This window comes from Miscanthus floridulus, chromosome 7, assembly GCF_019320115.1.
Source record: "Miscanthus floridulus cultivar M001 chromosome 7, ASM1932011v1, whole genome shotgun sequence".
Lineage (NCBI taxonomy): Eukaryota > Viridiplantae > Streptophyta > Magnoliopsida > Poales > Poaceae > Miscanthus > Miscanthus floridulus.
Genome location: NC_089586.1, coordinates 93955601 through 93975920, shown reverse-complemented (window position 1 = coordinate 93975920; position 20320 = coordinate 93955601). Strand labels below are relative to the sequence as shown.

The 20320-nt window shown below is 47.4% G+C and overlaps 2 protein-coding genes across 2 annotated transcripts; both read left to right on the top strand.

The window, feature by feature from the left end:
* The first annotated feature begins 411 nt into the window (after positions 1–411).
* On the top strand, positions 412–10649 carry LOC136463853 (probable cytokinin riboside 5'-monophosphate phosphoribohydrolase LOGL2). Its single transcript, XM_066462828.1, has 7 exons — positions 412–651; positions 1125–1222; positions 1400–1430; positions 2206–2305; positions 2708–2778; positions 2859–3002; positions 10282–10649. The coding sequence occupies exons 1-7, from the start codon at positions 508–510 to the stop codon at positions 10426–10428; spliced, it is 735 nt and encodes a 244-aa protein (XP_066318925.1). The 5' UTR covers positions 412–507; the 3' UTR covers positions 10429–10649.
* Positions 10650–13147: 2498 nt separating this feature from the next.
* Positions 13148–17211, top strand: LOC136463852 (UDP-xylose transporter 1-like). Its single transcript, XM_066462827.1, has 8 exons — positions 13148–13317; positions 14899–15068; positions 15187–15371; positions 15451–15518; positions 15891–16023; positions 16178–16339; positions 16505–16777; positions 16869–17211. Exons 2-8 carry the CDS (start codon positions 14954–14956, stop codon positions 16953–16955), a joined length of 1023 nt encoding a protein of 340 aa, XP_066318924.1. The 5' UTR covers positions 13148–13317; positions 14899–14953; the 3' UTR covers positions 16956–17211.
* Positions 17212–20320: the final 3109 nt, after the last annotated feature.

The following is a 20320-nucleotide window of genomic DNA, read 5'->3' as shown; positions in this document are numbered from 1 at the left end:
TGTCGTGCAGCCAATGCCCTTCTGAATTCGGTCTCCTTGTGAGTTGTGATGCATTTTCATTATTTGCTGCAAAGAGCAAACACATAAACCTAGTGAAAATAAATGTGAATATGAAATGGGACATCCACATGAATTTAGCCATAATATAAAGGTGTAACTTTCGGAATTACATTCAGGAATCACCCAATCAGGACATTATTAACTGTTCAAATGGATCTCATAGTTTAATTAGTTCAAGCATGACAGATGATCCTTAAAATAATCCATGACTAGACAGAGTTGAGAAAACCAAATCAAACAGTTACTAGTGACAGGTACTGTAGCAACTTTTTGGATTTTGGGGTCCAACTAAACAAGGGCTATATAGCGACTCCACAGGTAGTGGTGTGCACTCAAGTGCAGCCAGCCAAGGCTTGCTGTAGTGGGATATCCCATCTCCATGCTGTGTCACCACCCTTAAACGCCTGCAGACATTCACAGCAAACTAGGGAGGTGAAGAGGGGAGCAATGGAGATCAAGGTCGACGAAGAGACGGCAGAGGCAGTGGCACCGGCGCCATCACGGTTCAGGAGGATATGTGTCTTCTGTGGGAGCAGCCATGGTAAGAAGAGGAGCTACCAGGATGCTGCCATTGAGCTTGGCAAGGAGCTGGTAAATTCTGTGCTGCTGCTTCTTTCTTTAATTCCTTGATTTTTTTGTGCTTTTACCTTTTATTTGTTTGGTCAACTAGATAGCTATACATTAGTGTCATTTTGATGATGACATGCCTTTAATCTTACTTGAAGTTTACCCTGTTGTTTTGACCACCAACATCAACTACGCCATGGTGATGCAGTGATGCTTTTCCATGAGAATTCTTTTCAGTGAAGGAGTTAAAGAGGCTTCACAGTAGTATATCTTTGCATGGATGCATGTTACTGTACCTACAAAATATTCAACTTCCTCTGTTCCATAGTGAAACAACGAAACACTGCATACATTTGACAAATTGTGGCCTATATGTGTCATCACTTTTGGCTTCCCATCTCTTAAGATGTATAACATGGCAACAACCTCCAGACCTTAAAGGTTTTCTAGCAACCATAAGTTTGTGTATTTGATATTTTTTTTCCTGGTCTATTTAGGTGGCAAGAAACATTGATCTAGTGTATGGAGGAGGGAGTGTAGGATTGATGGGTTCGGTCTCTCAAGCAGTGTACAATGGAGGAAGACATGTCATTGGGTATGTAACATAACAATAGTTCTTTAGCACATTTGCACTATCAAATTGATAGTGCGTGAAAAGAAGAATGGCTTAGAAATTGATGAAACAGGCTCGTGTCGGAAAGTGTTGGATTGATCATGTCTGCCTCAGATCATAAAATTTACATTTTGTCATCTTCTTGTCCCTCTAATGCAGGGTGATTCCCAAGACTCTGATGCCTAGAGAGGTACCCATAATCTTCCTACTTAGCATTAGTCTCTAATTGTTTCTTGTCGCGTGCCATGATTTTTTTTTTTGAACAAAGTCGCATGCCATGATTACCTCGAACACAGCAATATTGCTTCAAAATTTAGCAATCAAAGTTTCAAATTGTCATGGTATGTACGCACATGGAGTTTTTCATAAAGGAGGATGAAGATGCAATTCCTTATTGCTATTTACTTGATATAAATACGACTATCTGTTCAAAAAAAAGATATAAATACGACTATCAAACCTGACGCTCATCTTTAAGCACATAAGTCAATCACAATGGGTTCATGTTTATCTTCAGAAATATCCTATTAGGGTGTGCATTTAAGAAGAGTAAAGAAGGAAAAATACATGATACTGCCTTTAGATCCTTCTCGCCTGTCTTTCTTGATGGTGGGAAAGGAAAAAGGCAGGCATATGATGAAAGATCAGGAGAAATGCTCACTGAAATTGTGTTCCCCACATGATCGATCAAATCTTGCTGATCTTGACTGCAATCTCTCCAACAAATGCTGGCTCAGTTAAACAATGAAAAAGCCCATCACGTTTCCTCCTATCCCCAACACCAGCACCATAATTGCCTCCCCTGAACATGTGTCCTCTGATAAAAAACTGGTAATGTAAAACAGTCAAGTCATCCTCCATTTCTTTCTCCATCTCCAGAAAGTTGGTCCCCTTTAGGTCAAGCAAAAAAGCCTGTGCCAGCTAGTAAAATATGATGCTTGTTCTTGCGCGTGCGATGGTTGCAGATATCAGGTGAGACGGTGGGGGAGGTGAAAGCAGTGGCTGATATGCACCAGAGGAAGGCTGAGATGGCCAGGCAGTCCGATGCTTTTATAGCATTACCTGGTGAGTGTGCGTGTCACCTGAGAAAAGGAAATTAATGAATCGGTAGTTGTGACTGGTAAATTTGGTTGTCACTTTCTTCAGCTTTTGCAATGATCGACTGGTAGTGGAAGTGAGTGAATGTTCAGAATGCATGCTTTGTCTCTGACGAGGCTATCTGCTCCAAAAGTTGGGACTTTGTTTCCCTGCACAAGCACAATGACTAAGTGAGAATCGAAATTAGACCATGATAGTTCCAAGACCAAGCCATGCGATTCAGAATTAGGAATCTGTGATATTGAAAACATAAAGTAAATCCAACATTTAGAATCAAGTTAACTATACAAAATTTGCTCTCGTCCTACTTGTTTTAGTATTTACCACTGTACTGAAGGAGGTCTTCGATTGCTGAGCTTTGCCTTGTAGGGGGGTATGGGACACTTGAAGAGCTGCTGGAAGCGATTGCATGGGCTCAACTTGGCATTCATGACAAACCGGTGCCACACTGTTCATCCTTTTTGCAGCAATTTATAAACTCTTTGCTGGGACGACCTACAACGTATCTGCTATTCTGCAGGTTGGACTGCTTAATGTGGATGGCTACTACGACCCACTGCTGTCTTTCATTGACAAAGCAGTGGAAGAAGGGTTTATCAAACCAACTGCTCGCAATATCATCGTCTTGGCTCCAACTCCCAAGGAACTGATCCAGAAGTTAGAGGTGAGTCCCCTGCCTTTTTTTTTCCTTCAGCAGACTTACTCCCTCTTTTCCAAATAAATTAATTCCTAGAATCACCCTAAGTTAGGGCTTATTTGGTAGAGCTCCACTCCATAATTCTTATCTCTAGCTCTTTAATTCTTTGGTGGAGTGATTCTATTTGATTCTGGTGGGGGGCAGGGTGGGGAGACAGTGAGAATTGATTCTAGAGTGATTTTGGTGGAGATTGAATAGGGAGCAGTGAGACCCAGCTCACTGTATATCACAGTGTAAATGGAGAAGTGATTCTTGTCTACTCCCCACCAAATCTGTGCACAGCTTTTGTTAGTCCACAGGATCACTGGCTCAGGTGAGTGAATCACTCACTAGTCTTGCCGAGTACCCACTAGCTAAGCCGACCACGAACAAACCTTGTCCGTCCCCACACACTATGGCCAGAGATTGAAGAGGGAGAACAGAGCATACACACAGTACAAGACACCATGGGAGATGGCAAATCTGAACTCTCTTTACTGAGTTGCTGTGCTAGTCTATTTATACAACTCTATCCATCTAGTCCTAATACAAGCGCACATGCTGCAACAGTAACTAGATAACACAGCAGGGCCTCTGTGCCGGCCTCTGCATGTAGCTACAGTGCTGCAGGTGAGTCGTTCGGCGCCTGCACCTGCAGCGGCTACAGTATCACAGCAGGAAGCCTTTTTGGCCCCGCATTCCCCTTGTTGTGTGTTCACACAAGGAAGCAGTAGATTATTCTAACAATTCTTTCCTTAATCCTACTGCTATCTCTTGTACCCCCTCCATGCCGATCATCTCCTTCAGCTCCGTGAGTCGAAGACGTCCGAGCGGCTTGGTGAGGACGTCCGTGAGTTGCCGACCAGTTTCGATGAACCTTGATGACGATCTGCCCTCCATCGACACAGTCCCTAAGGAAGTGGAACTTCACGTCGATGTGTTTGCTCCGGTCGTGTAGAACCGAATTCTTTGCGAGGGCGATGGCGGGCTGGTTGTCCACCATCAGTGCTGGTGGGTGAGCTTCCGTACCGGTCAGCTCGCCCAGTAGCCAGCGCAGCCACACAACTTGGCACGCCGCTGTGGCCGCCGCTACGTACTCTGCCTCGCACGTAGATAACGTCACCACCTTCTGTTTCAGCGACAGCGATGAAATTAGAGCTGACCCGAGGAAGACGAGCATGCCAGAGGTGCTCTGTCATCCGTCGGGGTCCCCCGCCATGCCTGCATCGCTGAACACAATGAGTTGCAGCCTACTCCCGCCGGTCTTGGAAAAAATGATCCCCTGATCTACCGTCCCCTTGATGTAGTGCAGTAGCCGCTTCACTGCAGCCCAATGATCCTCTCTAGGATCCTCCATAAAGCGACTGACGTAGCCCACAACGAACGCAATGTCTGGCCTCATGTGGACTAGGTAGCGCAGACCGTCGACGATGCTCCGGTAGAGTGTTGCATCCACCTTCGCCGCAGTGCTGGCCTTCGTCAGCTTCAGCCGCTCCTCCATTGGAGTCACGCATGACTTGCACTCAGCCATGCCGCTCCGCTCCAATAGCTTAGAGACATACGCGCTCTGACCGAGCATTACCGAGCATGAGTTCCTCCTTCCCCTGTGTCACCTCGATGCCGAGGTAGTAGGAGAGTGCGTCGAGATCGCTCATTCGAAAATGAGCCGTCATCTCGTGCTTGAAGCTGTTGATGTCCTCCGTGCGCGCGCCAGTGACGATCAAATCATCCACATACACGCCGCCGACGAGCTCCTCCTTCCCCCGTCACCGCGTGTAGAGCGCGTGCTCGGTTGCGCACCGTTGAAACCCAAGCTCGCCCAACGTGGCGTCAAGCTTGGCGTTCCATGCTCGTGGGGCCTGCCGCAGCCCGTAGAGCGTCTTACGCAGTTGGAGCACTCTGTGCTCCTCTCCCTTGATGGTGAAACCTGGAGGTTGTCTGACGAAGACCGTCTCCGCCAGCTCACCGTTGAGGAAGGCCGATTTAACGTCCAAGTGATTTACGCGCAAGTCCTTTGCTGCTGCCAAAGCTAGTAGCAAACAGACCGACTCCATACGCGCTACTGGCGTAAAAACCTCCTCGAAGTCTATGCCCTCACGCTGAACAAAGCCTCGGACGACGAGGCGCGCCTTGTGCTTGACAATGGCGCCGAGCTCGTCCCGCTTGACCTTGTACACCCACTTCAGGCTGATCGGACGGGATCCTGGAGGTGAATCGATGAGCTGCCATGTCTCGTTTTCCTCGATCGCCTTTATCTCCTCCAGCATCGCCCGTCGCTAGTTTCCGTCCCGCTCGGCCAGCGCAAACATAGGTGGTTCCTCTGCACTGACGAGCAGCAGCTCTGCGTCATTGAGCAGCCGACCAGCCGGTCCTGAGGGTCCTGTGCCGCCGACGATATCGTCCAGCCTGTGGAACCACACCTTCCTCACCTTCGTGGAAGGCATCCACGAACTCAGTGATGTCACCGGGAGATGAGGCGAACTCGATCGGCGTCGATAAAGTTCCCTGTTTCGCCGGAGTACTCGACACAGCACCTTGAGTGCTCGACACCCTAGTTGCAGTGCTCGGCACTACTTCTGGATAGCTTGTCATTACTTCTGCAGTGCTCGGCCCCACTGTAAGAGTGCTCAACCTCAGTCTTGGAGTGGTCAGCACCACTACAAGACGTCTTGGCTCCGCCACGGGAGTGCTCGGCACTCGTCCTGGAGTGGTCGCCACCACTGCAGAACTTCCGGTGCCACTCTTGACGTGCTCAGCATCCCTCCAGGAGTGCTCGGTACTTGCCCCTAGGAGTGCTTGGCTCTACCGCTAGAGCGCTCGGCACCCCTCCTGGAGTGCTCGGCACCTCTTCCCCAACATCTCCACCACCGTGGATGACCAAGTGCTCGACAATGAAGGTGCTCGTGAAGCCGCCAGCTTCCCCCGTGCTCGGACTGCTCTAGTCCCAAGCTGCCTTCTCGTCGAACACAACGTCGCGCGAGACAAGCACCTTGTCTCCGCATGGGTCGTAGAGCCGGTACGCCTTGGTACCCTCCTCGTAGCCTAGGAACACCATCGGTGTGCTCTTGTCCTCCAGCTTGTCAGCCTGGGCAGTTCGGTTTTAACCGATGGTTCGGTTCGGTTTCTTCTGTTTTCCAAAATTTCAGGTTTCCAGAAAATGACCCCCGATCGGTTTGCTAAAATTCTAAAAACCGACCAATTTCGGATTGGTTTTTTAGTTCAGTTTTTCAGGTTAAAACCGAATAAACCTGATGCAAGAAAACATCAGACAGGATTTAGAACTGACAGCACAGCATAGTACAAACTTGCACAGCACAGTATATTATTTAAAGACTCAAGACTGTTTGGTTCGTTTTTCTCGGTTTCTCGGTACTTCGGTTCGGTATGGCATAGAAACCGAAGCCGAAGGCAAACACCGAACTTCACGGAACTGGAAACCAAAACCGAACCAAAAAACCGAACTACCGACTATTTGGTTCGGTTTCGGTTCGGTGTTCGGTGTTCGGTTTTCGGTGAAAAAGCGCCTAGGGTGACCAGCTTGGTGAGGTTCGGCTTTGTCTTCCTGACATGGCTGATGCAGCCGAATGTCTAGAGGAAGGACACGCTCGGCTTGCGCCCATACCAAGCTTCGAACGGCGTCTTGCCCGTCAGGGCCTTGGTCGGAGCGCGGTTGAGGATGAACACCGCCGTGGTTACCGCCTTACCCCAGAACCTTGCTGGCATGCCTTTGGCCTTCTTCATGGAACGTGTCATGCTGACCATCGTCTGGTTCTGCCTCTCCACCACGCCATTCTGTTGTGGCAAGTACGGCGCGGTGTGATGTCGTACCACACCCTGATCCGCACAGGACGCAACGAACTCCACCGAAGTCAATTCGCTGCCGCGATCAGTCCTTAGCACGTGGAGCTTCTTGCCGCTCTCGGCCTCCGCGCGCATCTTGAACTTCTTGATCACTACTGCCGCTTCGTCCTTGGTTGTTAGGAGTTTCAGCCACATGTAGCGACTGCAATCATGCACAAGCAGGAGGAAGTACTGTCGACCACCATTTGTAGCTGGCGTGATCGGCCCGCAGAGGTCGCCGTGGATGAGCTCGAGAGCGTCCTTCGTGCGATACTTGGCCGCCTTTGGAAATAGTAGCCTCCTCTGCTTCTCGGCCAGGCAGCTATCACACAGCTCGCCTCCGTGCTTGATGTGGGGTAGCCCTCGGACCATCTTCTCCAGCCGACCAAGCGCGTCGATGCTGAGATGTTTGAACCGAGCATGCCACATCCACGGTTCCTCGATGTGTCTTGCCGTCAGTCACACCGGCTGCTCTACCTTCAGATCGAGTAGGTACAACCGGTTCAGGGACCTTTTCACCTTGGCAAGAAGTCGCTGCTCCCGGTCCCTGATCCTAAGGACTTTGTCCTTGATTAGTACCTCGCTACCGCGCTCTTCCAGCTGACCAATGCTAATGATGCTGGAACACAGCTGTGGGATGTAATATACATCCGTTAGCGCGCGGTGCTCCCTATTCTCGCACCTAAAGATGATGGTGCCGCGCCCTTGGATTGCCACCTGTGAGCCGTCACCACACTTCACCGTACCGGTAACATTGTCGTTGAGCTCGAAGAAGGATGCCTTGGAGCCCGTCATGTAGTTGCTGGCACCAGAGTCCAGATACCACCGCTGCTCTTGGTCGGCGCCCACACGTCCAAGGTGGACTTCGACACGTGGTTCGTCGAGGTTGACAGTCTTCAGGGCCTTCCCAGGTCCTTCTACCGTCGTCACCTCTTCCATCTCCTCGACCTCGATGTCGTGCAGTGCACAAAACATCGCCATTAGGATAGTGTCCTCATCCTCATCATCAGCTTGCGCCAGATGAGACTCAGCCTTCTTCTCCTGCTTGCGATTTGGGTACTCCCATGCCCAATGGCCCATCTTCCCACAGCGCCGACAGGCATTGGGGTCGACCTGCTTCTTCTTCTTCGAAGAAGCCTCGCCGCGGCGCTTGCCATCGTCCACCGCGCCTAGGAGGAGGCTAGCCTTCCCGAAGTTCCTCCGAGCAGCACACTCCTCTATCAGCAGCAGTTTGCCACTGTCCTTCGTTGTTGTCGCCTGCTCTAGGCGCTCGTCCACTGCCCACAGTCGGACCTGTCATATCCTCAATAGGTGAGGGTGGACAAGTCCAGCATCGTCTCTATGGAGAGAACGATCTGGATGTACTTTGCTGGCACAGAGTGGAGGTACTTGGAGATCGCCTCCTCTTCGTCGATGGTGACGCCATGGCTGTTTAGCTTGCTGATGAGCGTCTGCAGGCGGAGGAAGAAGTCCTCCACTGTTTCACCATCCTTGAACTTGAGGATTGGACGTACTCCTGCTTCAGCAGCTGGGTTGTCACCTTCTTTGCGCGGATCGGAAACCGACGCGCATCGCCGCAATAGCCTCCCACGCCTCCTTAGCTAAGCTCTTCATCCCTAACGGCTCCCTATATTCCGTCGGTACAGCAGCGAGGATAGCCTCCAACGCTGATATGTCATCTTCCTCATTGTCGGTGCCCTTGTCAACAGCATTCCAGAGCCATCGGGTTCTGAGCTTGACCTTCATGGTCACCGACCACTCTCTATAGTTGGTGCGAGTCAACGTCGGCCAACTGGTGCCGCTAACCTCCCGTACCATGCGAACAACGACCTCCGGTCGTGGCTGGGCAGCCGCATGCTGTTGTCCATCTCCGAATCGCCCTTCATCGTCAGCGTTTAGTCTGGCGACGACGTTTGTACGGCTCTGATACCACTTGTTAGCCCACAGGATCACCGGCTCAGGTGAGTGAACCACTCACCCGCTAGTGTTGCCGAGTACCCACTAGCTAAGCCGACCACGAACAAGCCTTGTTCGTCCCCACACACTATGGCCAGAGGTTGAAGAAGAGGGAGAACAGAGCATACATATAGTACAAGACACCAGTGTTGACCGAAGCCTTGTATAGGAAGATGACAAATCTGAACTCTCTTTACTGAGTTGTCGTGGTAGTCTATTTATACAACTCTATCTATCTAGTTCTAGTACAGCACAAATACTGCAACAGTAACTAGATAACACAGCAGGGCTGACTCTGCGCCGGCCTCTGCATGTGGCTATAGTGCTGCAGTTGAACCGTTCGACGCCTGCACCTGCAGCGGCTACAGTATCACAACAGTGAGCCTTTTCAGCGCCGTCTTCTCCTTACTGTGTGTTTACACAAGGAAGCGGTAGATTATTCTAACAGTTTTGTTGTTTGGCTGAGGAAGAGTGATTCTTAGGGAGAATGCGCTTCAAGAAACTCTATCAAACAACCTCTTAAACTATCTTAAATTTGATTAACTTTAGAGGAAAGAGTAATAACATCTAGACACCAAATAAGTACATTATATGAAAATATATTTTATAATGGATCTAGGGATACTAATTTGGTGTCATAAATAATAGTACCCTCTTCTATAAATTTGGTTAAAGCTAAAATAGTTTGACATAGAACAATTCTAAAAGTTGATTTAATTTAGGACACAGGTAGTACGATGGCAAGATCCGTGTCCCGCAAAACATAAAATGTGGTCACAACATTCAGGAGCATACATCCAAACACGATACGTTATGTACTACGCATAATCTTTGCTTCTAAGCGAAGCTTAAGTTGTCTGCTTTGCCTTCTCCATCAACCAGTGTCCAGTTTAGCCTTAAAGCATGAAGCACTGTACTAACAGCATAAAACTTAGCAATCATGAGCCTGTTCGGCTGGGCTTATACGATTGTATATAATCGTGGATTATAAGCTGAAATAGTATTTTTTCTCTCACACTAAACCAGCTAAATTAGTCAGCAGTAAATAATCTACGATCATTTACGACGAAACGAACAGGCTGATGCAGAATGCATCTTTAATGAAACCAACAATCAGTATCATATCGTGATCCCATTTATGCTCTTGGTCGAGTGTCAATGTCTTCATCGATACTGCAAGAACTGGTCGTACAAATTGAGGTGTAGTTGCAGTGCTAAAGCATTGCTGCGTTGAAGCAATGCACTTGGTACAATGCTAATGACTTGGAGGCCTAGTAGGTGAAACAGTCGTAAACTACAATGTCAGGAGGGACTAATGCCTTATTCGTTTGACTGATAAGTTATGACTGAAAGTATTGTTGGCTGATTTGTCGTGAGAGAAAAATACTGTTCGTTGACCGAAAAAAGTACGGCTTATAAGCTAAGCGAACAGGACGTAAAACTTGGGACAAATTTTTTTCCTTGTTTTTAGGAGTACTCACCACAGCACCAGGAAATCGTGGCGAAGATGAAATGGGAGGTGGAACAGGTGAGCTACACTCAGAACTACAAGATCCCCAGGCCAGAGGAGGGGAAGATGGTCATGGAAGCAGAACTGGGAAGCAGGCTGTGGATGTAGGACCAAGCCACTAGCCCTATTCATGTAAAATAGGCTCGCATATTTGGCAATACTAGAACTCCAGAACATTTAGTTACTCACCTCACTGTGCTGGTGCATGTACCCTCCTGAAACCTACTGGTTGCTCATTCGTGTAAGATTAGCTATGTTTACCTGTACTGCAAAATGAATGGAGCTAAATTGGTAGTACATGAATACACTTACCACTGGAATGCTGAGGTGAAAGAGCTCGATTTGATGCCGGAGATTGCTCGCTTTCTACGGTTAAGAGTCTAAAACAACTGAATTGGCTTGGCTGCCCACTTCTCTGAAGAATTGCGCTTTCAGATAGGATGCCAGTTTGGGCCTCGCCATCCAAAGCACCAAGTCGCTTTCGTCCTCACCTTCGAAGTCGAAAGACCTCACGACGCCGCCGTCCCCCGGCCGTCGCCCGTAACGACACCGCTTGCCCGTTTGCCGCTGGGAAGCGATGGAATCCAAAGCCTTCAAGAATCTGTAAAGCCCTAGGACCCATGGGCCTGGATCCCCACCGGGGAGTGTGGGCTTCCCAGCAGGCTCAGTTGACCAAGGTCGTGGAAAACTTGATCCTTGTCTACTTCGTGGGCCCAATCTAAAAAGGCCGCGGCCACTAGCCCACTACCGCTTCCGCTTCGATCCGGATTCCGGACACCTCCGGCGCCGAGCTGAAGCCTGAAGGTCCGAAACTCTTTCTTTCTGAAACCAAGGAGTCCACATCGAGTGTTTGGCTGCGAAATATTTGCATCTGCACAAGTTTTCTGTGAAACAGTTTGTACACAACATGTGTGCCACCGACAAGGTGGTGGTGCAGGTTGGAACACTAATCTACCAATCCTTGCCATTCTTCACCTAACCCTGGAAGACAGTATTAACAAACACCATCATCCTAACTACTCACCACTAGTAGCATTTGCATCTTTTCCTCACTGAGATTTGGGATGCAATTATTCCACGCATGTTTCGTCAAATAGAATATCATGGGAGCGATAATTCGCCATACTGAACTCGTGATTTGAAGTCCTGATTTGATTCAGCACCCGGCCGGCCGGCTATGATAAAGCGGCCCTCTTTTCCCCTCCATCCGGCCATCCGGGGCCAGGCCAGAGATTCAGAGGCACGACTGTCTGAACCGAACTGACTGGTGTGAGGTCTCACCCAACGGCCACCAGAATAATGGAGCTGCTCCGCTCCGCTCCACGGCTGCGCATGGGTTGTTGCCTTTGCTTGCATTCACGGGAAGGCCGGCCGACGCTTGCTTTACTGCTGCAACCACCTGACTCCATCCAACCTTGCGCCCCAAGTGACAAGAGGAAGGTCTGTTGTTTTTCTGCTTCCTTCCGATTATTGGATTGGTGAATGCTAGCAGGGAGTCTATGCATGGTTTCATGCTTTCAGCAGTGCCTGAATCCACTACAGCCGAATTTGCATTGGTCATCAGTTTTGTCAGTCCAAGATATCTGAGGTAGCAAACATAATGTATGTTCTTAACAAATACAGAGGTGCATCTGTAGGCGATTCTCTTCTGATACGTACACTGCAACAGCTTGCTGCATTTCACCTGTTTTCAAAGGAAAAAAAAAGAAGAAGACAAATGGCCTGTATTTTTCATCTTACCTACTGCCGGAAGGTAGCCTAAGAGAATATCCGAATTGAGAAAACAAAACTCAGGTTTTTTTGTTACTATCTATATATAGTCAATTAATCATCATCATCATCATAGAGTTAATTGGTCATCTTTTTAAGGACAAGTTTTTTATCCATTCATTGTTCACGCTATATGAAATATGATTAAACACTTGAAAGACATTGATTAGTGTGTGTACTACAAAGTTCTGTTGCCGCGTCAATGAAGATCAAACGTCTTCTTCACATGGACTTTTATTAAAGCTGGAATATTGTAGGGTGACTGGTGGCGACACCGAACGCTTACTTAGTCGTAATAGCAAGGCAATTGATTAAGTACTACTAGTAGTACACAAATTAGTTGCAAAGTGCTACACTGGACAATAATGGACCTCAGCGAAGATCTTTCTCTGGCTCGGGAATTGCGAGGGGATTGCGTGAAAGATCCCTTTGGACGTTGGCAAAATGCATGCTCCAGCCGAGCATTGGGCCGGTATCCATGTTTTGGCACTATCGGTATGTGTGCTGTAAACTATGTGCAACTAGATCTTCAGTGTAGACTACAGATCCACAGAGTTCGGCATCGAAGCATCGTTATTAGTTTTTAGATTAGATGCGTTTATAAGCATTGAAATTAATAAATTACATGCTACAGGTCAGGAACAAGCCTCGATCGATCGGTGATGTTGACTCAGGCAGCAATAGCATACACCGGCAACACCAGTCTTGAGAATTTTTACTTATACCTGGTTCGGTTACCATCTCTTTCCATGTCGGTGATGTGGACTCGCGATCAGGCGACCATGTCCGGGGCCGGCGCCGGGACCGGGAGGGAGCTGTTGCCTTCCTCTAACGCTCGCTGATTTCTGTCTAGCTAGTAGCAGCCCAGCAACAGCAGGAAGCGAGCGAGCGTCAGGGTCAGGCACCGGCGTCAAAGCACGGAGCAGACTGCCCACCAACACATCCCCTCCCCTAACACCCCCACCCCCCACCCCCCCCCCCCCCCCCCCCCCCACACCCCCCGCCCGGGCCCCTGCCCACAGGTGCCGGACATAAAAATGCCTCTGCGTCTCTTCTTCCTCTCCCCCGAGGCGCTGCGGCACCGAACCAGAGCCATTAGAGGCCACACCACACCAACGCCCCTCCCTTCTCGCGCGCACCACATACGCGTGTATGAGGAGCTGCTAGCAGGAGGACCGCTGCAAAGGAGAGGCCGGGACTCGTTGATTTAAAAGATCTCAATTTGAAGTGAGCACTACTCTTACTTGTTTCCTTTAAGAATTCCTGTGTCTCGATCAGCTTGTTCTTGAGTTCTGAACATTCTCATCTCATGGTTTCCTGTGCTTACTACAACAATCTCCGAGCGAGATAAGTAGGCCAATCGATTGAATAGAGTACTCCCTACTAGTTAGATACTAAACTTAAGGGGGGCGCCAGAGATTGGATTCCTCTACACTGCTCTAACAACTTGTTTGATGAATTCCGGAGGAACGCTGCTCTAACTTTTTTTCCTCCCCTCTCTCTGTTCATCTGTTTACGCTATCATGCTCAAACAATCTGTTTACGCTATGTGAATTTAAACCAAAAACTCCATTCAGTATTCAGCCATTATTTTATTTAAATACTAGTATATATCCGTGCAAACGTGATCAATCATTTCGTAACAACTAGGATCCCATTCGATCATTGTACCACCTCGGGCCAGCAGAGCGAACCACCCATCTGTACGTCCTCGGCCCTCGCGTGCTACTTTGTTTCATGCTGCTCATATCCATCCATCGTGTAACAGCGCCGTACGATGATACTTATTCAAAGTAGAGATGTGCAGTTTGTGCGCTTGGATGCCAATGCCATGGTTTCCAAGTCGTATTCTCGTAGAAACACTTGCCCACGCTCGTACAAAGCTCGCTGGACCAAGTCGATCTGTCAAAACGTCGGAGTCATTTAGGAGGCCCTTGTCCTGCTGTACTTTTAGATGGACACCACCATTTATCGCACGCAGGGCCTTCGTTGCATACGCGTTATCGATCGCGCGCGCCGGCCGTGCCGGACGCGGAACAGCAGGCACCCCCGGATGTCCATTTGGAGTTGGACTCGGCACGCTCGTCGCACGCCATGTCTCTGCGCTGCTTCGTCTCCAACTCCATGCGAGCACGGTCTCGTCGGCTGCAGCTCTGCAAGCGTGTAGTGAAACTCAGGTCAGGAAGTATCAGGAGATCGGTTGCACGACAAAACCGATCCGGGGAGTGAGTTGCTGTCATGACTCATGAACTTGCCTGCAGCTGCAGGCATATTATCTGCTCACTCATGAGCTTCGTCAGCGTGATTGGAGGACAGGACGATCTGGCCATCTGGGGGAGTCGAGTCGTGGAAGCATCCCACGGCAGCGTTGGAGTGGAATCATTCGGACATTGGGCCATGGTCTCATCACGCGCGCTAGCGGCTGGCCTAGCCATTTGGCAGTAGCTTGTTTGGGATGTCACGGCCGACGACATCTTTGTCTTACCTGTTCAACGCCACCCTTTTTTATTCCTGGAATCCCTGGCCCTGGAACTGGAACACTGTTATTGACCTGATCCATAAGGATAAGGCCGGCTGATTCAAGCATCCCAGTGGGAGTAGGAGCTCGTTTTTGTCCTCTGCCCCAGTTTCAGGTTTTCAGTGTACTCCGCCGTGCACCGGAAATCACCTAGATTGAATCCACAAGTTACGACTGTGCGTAGCATTTACAAGTTGACCATAGTACACGTTCCGCATAATTTATATTCTTTATTAGTCGGTTCCTTGCACTGAATACTGAATACTGATACATTTCGGTGCGTATATCAGGTAGCAGATTCAGAAGTGCGTAGCCGAAGGGCAGCGTACACAGCAGCTGGCCAAGATGACTGCCGGTTTCCAGCTCGGTGTGATTGGGTCTCTTACGCTCTCCGTCGCTTCATCGGTTGCCATTGTCATCTGCAACAAAGCCCTCATCAGCACTCTAGGCTTTCCATTTGGTAAGTGAACAAATCAAGGGCTTTCAGCCTATTCAGTGAACCACAGCGCACACTGCAGAGTTACATTCGTTCAGTTGAGTACTTGCCGGAAAATCATATGTGTTTATGATCAATGCAGCTACAACTTTGACAAGCTGGCACCTGATGGTGACCTTCTGCACCCTTCACGTCGCGCAGCGTTTGCGCTTTTTCGAGCCCAAGGCGATTGATGGACAGACGGTAGTTTTGTTTGGGTTGCTGAATGGAACCTCGATTGGCCTTCTGAACCTTAGCTTAGGATTCAATTCCATTGGATTCTACCAGGTCAGTCCTCTTCTCATTCGGTTTTTTTTCTTGATTAAAAATGAAGGCAGCACATGCTCAAATTCAGTATGTTCTGCAGATGACAAAGTTGGCCATAATACCCTTCACAGTGCTATTGGAGACTATATTCCTCAAGAAAAGATTCAGGTTAGTTAGAAAAATCATAAGTTCTGCTGCCTATCTACTAGATGTTCTGATTGTACTCTGTTCAGACGAAAACAATGATAAAATTTGGCACTGGGCAATAAAACATTCTACACTGTACAGCAAAGGTTTCATGCCACCTTTTTTTTGCATCACGGTGATTAGAATTTTTTTTCTAAAACTATTCTACCAAAATAAAAACCCACAGATCAAATGAGATAGAAATGTCTAGCCAAGCTAGAATAGTGGATAAACTAAAAGAATGCTTAACTTCGTTTATTTTTTACTGGTCCCAGACAATATCATTTTGTTTCAGGAAACTAGGCCTTCCTTCCATTTATCGTTATGATAATAAATATGACTTGCAATATGCAGTGAGACAATCAAGTTTTCTCTGCTAGTCTTGCTACTTGGAGTCGGCATCGCTTCAGTTACAGACCTCAAGTTAAATTCCCTCGGATCTGTTCTTTCTGGCCTCGCCATCGCCACGACTTGTGTTGGCCAAATTGTATCCTACATTTGAAAATTTTCTGTTCATAGTTTCAAAAAAAAAAAAATCTGTTCATCATTACATTCTGCATGTCTGTCATCGCCATGTGCACTAATTCTCAACATAACCTATGACTGCTTGTTATGGTGTATCCTTAACCTGTTGAGTGAAGCTCACAAATACGATACAGAGGAAGCTGAAAGTCTCATCAACGCAGCTTCTGTACCAATCGGCGCCTTACCAGGCAGCCATTCTGTTCGCCACTGGCCCCTTCGTGGATCACCTCCTCACCGGCCGCAGCGTCTTCGCCCACAAATACACTTTCCTAGTTGTGGTAAGCTCCGTCACACATTCTGTGCAACGGCTGCAGTACAGACACATTTTTGCCAGTTTCAGAAGAAAGATCACTACCATACCAAGTATAGCTCAGCTTTGGGTGGGTGACAAGTGACAACATGCCGAATCGTCACAAGGGTGCATTGCATGAGCTGTGTTGCAGGGCTTCATCATCCTGTCATGCCTGATCGCGGTGTCGGTGAACTTCAGCACGTTCCTGGTGATCGGGACGACGTCGCCGGTAACGTACCAGGTGCTGGGCCACCTCAAGACGTGCCTGGTCCTGTCGTTCGGCTACACGCTGCTGCACGACCCCTTCACCGCGCGCAACATCCTGGGCATCCTGGTTGCCATCTTCGGGATGGCGCTCTACTCCGTCTTCTCGGTGCGCGAGGGCAAGAAGAAGACCGCAGGCGACGCCCTCCCGGTGTCACAGGTACGCACCGCTGGAGGTGGACTGGTCAGGTTTGGTAGAGCTGAGTTGAGCCATTCATGGGCCGGTCTGATCATGTTCGTGGTTACTGCAGATGCCTGACAAGGAGACGGAGCCGCTGGTGGCGACCAAGGACAACAGCGACACCAAAAAGGCCAACGGGGTAGCTCACGACTGCTAAGATGTTCCCGTTGCTTATATAGCTTAATTAGCCCAGCTCTAGTGTTACTACGCGCACTATTCTGAATCTCAGAAAAGGTCAGGGAAGAGGCCATTCCTTTTGTTTCTTATAATATATAAAAATATTGTACGTAGAGCACCTTTTTTTTAATAGCAGTGGGGGTGTTTAGCACGGTGTACAATTCGATGCAGCAGCTTCTTAAAATGTTACTCTGTTTACTCCGCACGACTCAGCGGATTGGGATTGTACCAAACAAGCTAAACTAGCTTCTTCCTCTTCTGCGAGGAATTTTGATAAACGTTTACGGTACTAGCAACAGCAAAGTATATATCTTCTGTGCATCCATCCATCCATCCTATCTATCCTATCTATCTATCCTATCTATCTATCTATCTATCCTAGGGTATCTATCTATATCTTATTACAATAATGTTAAAAATAAGACATCAGCCGGTTTATAGTTTTTCACATTAATCAAAAAATAATCTATACCATTAGATTTTATTACGATGATCTAATGGTTTAGGATAAACCATAGAGTACATACCTAATGCAACAAATAGATAGAAAATCAGCAATAATAAATTAAGAAAAAGTAGCAATTTGATTTCCATATATACAAGGAAAAACGCCTAAATAAAGGGTCCATATAAAATACAATTAGTAATGGCAATTTGAATAAAACTATAAAAACAATAGTTTGATCTTGAAACAAATTAGGAAGGAAAAAAACCAAAATAAATGGTCTATATAATCATAATTAGTAAATGTCTAAACTGAAATTTTAAATAAAAAACAAGTATTTGATCTCCATATGTTGGGAAAAAGAACCTGAATAAAATTTTAGTGTATTACTCAATAATAATACAGAATTCAATTGTTGTTACAAAGTGACTTGTATACGGTAATAAGAAATAAGGAAACCATCGAGAACATCTACGAAAGGATTACACACATGACGCATATACAGGAGTTAGCCAAACCGGACACCAATGTTTCTACATGTCCATAACAAAATCTTCAAAATACTTCGGTGCTAATGTGACTCCTTTAGTCCTTTTCCCGCCATGCTCTACACCTTACAGTCTCGGGCCTCCTTTGAAATGCAAGGAAAATTTCTGAATCCTATGTTCTTCATGTAAAATTAAATTGATTTCTATGAAATTCCTACATGACTCTTGTAAAAAATAAAAAAGAGTACCTTGATTTGGTTTCGGTAGAAATTGCAGAATGGAAAAAGGAAGACAAGCGAGAGGCGACTATAATTTTAAACCAATAAAATTAATCGCACTTGTAGCGCAGGAGTTATGGAAAGAGAGGAACGGATGAAGATGCTTCCACAACACCTCTTTTTTGCGACTGTACCGCAACTCCTCGCACACATCAAACACGTCGCAGACCAATGGATCGACGCTGGCACAGCTAAGTTAGGTCATCTATTGCGTGAGTATTCGCAATGTACTTAGTTCGCTAGGTGGGGATGAGCTCATTGTAAAACCTAAGCCCTGCTCGGTGCGCCTGACTAGTGGCGCGTCGATGTAAAAACTTTACTGCTCGATCTTAATATAATGATACGTAAGCCTTTTGTATATTTAAGAAAAAAACAATTACTAATCTGTCAGTCTGAGTACAGTACCGGACAGCTGACACGGGGCGTCGTGGTTGGGCCAAGCAGAATGTACAGCGCGAGGGCGCGCCGAGGCGGATCGCGAGCAGGCCGACCGAGTAGAGGCAGATTGTGCTAGTTTTAGCTTTGGGAAGTCCAGGCCCAGCCCGCGTGGTTCAAAGTGCCTTCCCTGCCAGACAGGGCTGCAGCACACGGCATAGAATTACTTGGGCCGAGTCACAAGGGCCTTTCCCTGTTGTGAGCCAGCCCTAACATGTCTGAAGAGGAAAACTACTCTAACTAGCGAGGGTAGTGTACCTGTCTCCATCCGTCTCCAAAGAAAATGTGGGTTTCTCCTACGCTTTCTTTATTCACACATCCCACAGACATAGTAATGCTAGTATAGAAATGGTACCAAGCCACATACTTGGAACGTATGGTTATCAAAATAAAAAACAATCCAAATACTATTTCATCTTCTGTAATATAAGAAAGTTGAAAAGGGAGAGAAAAATTGAGCCCATGACGCTACACGTAGCACGATGGATGCATGGGCAGATTTAATGGTATTCCTAGGTATTTCCGGGAATACCCAACTTTTTTTTGTACAAGTTTTAGTAGATATGTATGTATATTCCTATATATATATATATATATATATATATAGGAATATACATACATATCTACTAACATTGAATCCCCAATCCAGCAACCCTAGACCCTGCCGGCAGAGGCGAATCGAGCGGGCGGCGGCGAATCGGTGGCGGGCAGTGGCAAATAGGCGCGGCACCGGCGCACCGCGGGGCAACGCGCACGCACGGCCACACGGCAGCGGCTGGACGGGTGCCAGGCGGGACCGCGGGCGTGGGGGAGGCGGCGGGCAACGGGGTGCAAGGCCTCGGGGGGCCAGGCGACCAGCGGGCCGGCGGCCGGCGGGCTGCTCTACTCCCAATTGAGCAGCTGAGGTAAGCTGTCTACTATCTGCACAGATTTGTTGTACTCAGAATTGGTGCCGGTTGATAATTTACTGATTTGTACACACAATTACTGAATTACAGTGCTATTGGTATTGGTTTGCAAAACAAATAACAAAAACAAATTAGTTGATTTGAGGACTTTGTGGGATAGAGCAGCAAACATAAGGAAGGTGGAGTTAGGTTCTTCATTAGTGCCGCAACAAGTTACTGTAGAGAGTGATGCCTAGCCTCAAAATACAGTTGTTCAAACTGATGTGCCTATAACTAATGAGAGTCAAGTTCATAATGAGTCAACAGAACCTGAGACTGTACGTAATCCAAACATACCAAGCACAAGCACAGAACCTGTAATACCCCTGGTGTTACGAACTTGCTTAGCACCGAAATTTAGGTCCGAGAAGGATTAGCCTAACAAGTTTTTGGGTTTTAAAAATTTATAACGCACGTGAGGCGAAAAACAATTTCTATGAACAAGGCTCAAACATAACTTGTATTTAGTACTTAAATAAAAGTTGAAGTACAAGTTTAGTAGATGGAAATGCAACTTTAACTTTTGAAAAATAGATGTTGTTAACTAGTGTTTTGGGAGCTCAAAAATCAAATTTAACGTTAATATAAGCTCTTTTCATTAAGTCGGCAAACACTTTAACTATTGTGTAAAATACCATTTTTGACGAATTATATTGAGCAAAATAGTTAAATGGTGCTTAAAAATTTTGCTCCTATGGATTAGTATAAGGTATGGACTATTGCATGAAATACTTGTTGGTAGCGGTTAATAG

Coding starts and splice junctions, on each gene's coding strand:
- LOC136463853 (XM_066462828.1), top strand. CDS start 508: ATGGAGATCAAGGTCGACGAAGAGACGGCAGAGGCAGTGGCACCGGCG. Junction 1,431..2,205: donor AGACTCTGATGCCTAGAGAG/GTACCCATAATC, acceptor CGATGGTTGCAG/ATATCAGGTGAGACGGTGGG. Junction 2,306..2,707: donor TGCTTTTATAGCATTACCTG/GTGAGTGTGCGT, acceptor TTTGCCTTGTAG/GGGGGTATGGGACACTTGAA.
- LOC136463852 (XM_066462827.1), top strand. CDS start 14,954: ATGACTGCCGGTTTCCAGCTCGGTGTGATTGGGTCTCTTACGCTCTCC. Junction 16,340..16,504: donor AATACACTTTCCTAGTTGTG/GTAAGCTCCGTC, acceptor GCTGTGTTGCAG/GGCTTCATCATCCTGTCATG. Junction 16,778..16,868: donor ACGCCCTCCCGGTGTCACAG/GTACGCACCGCT, acceptor TGGTTACTGCAG/ATGCCTGACAAGGAGACGGA.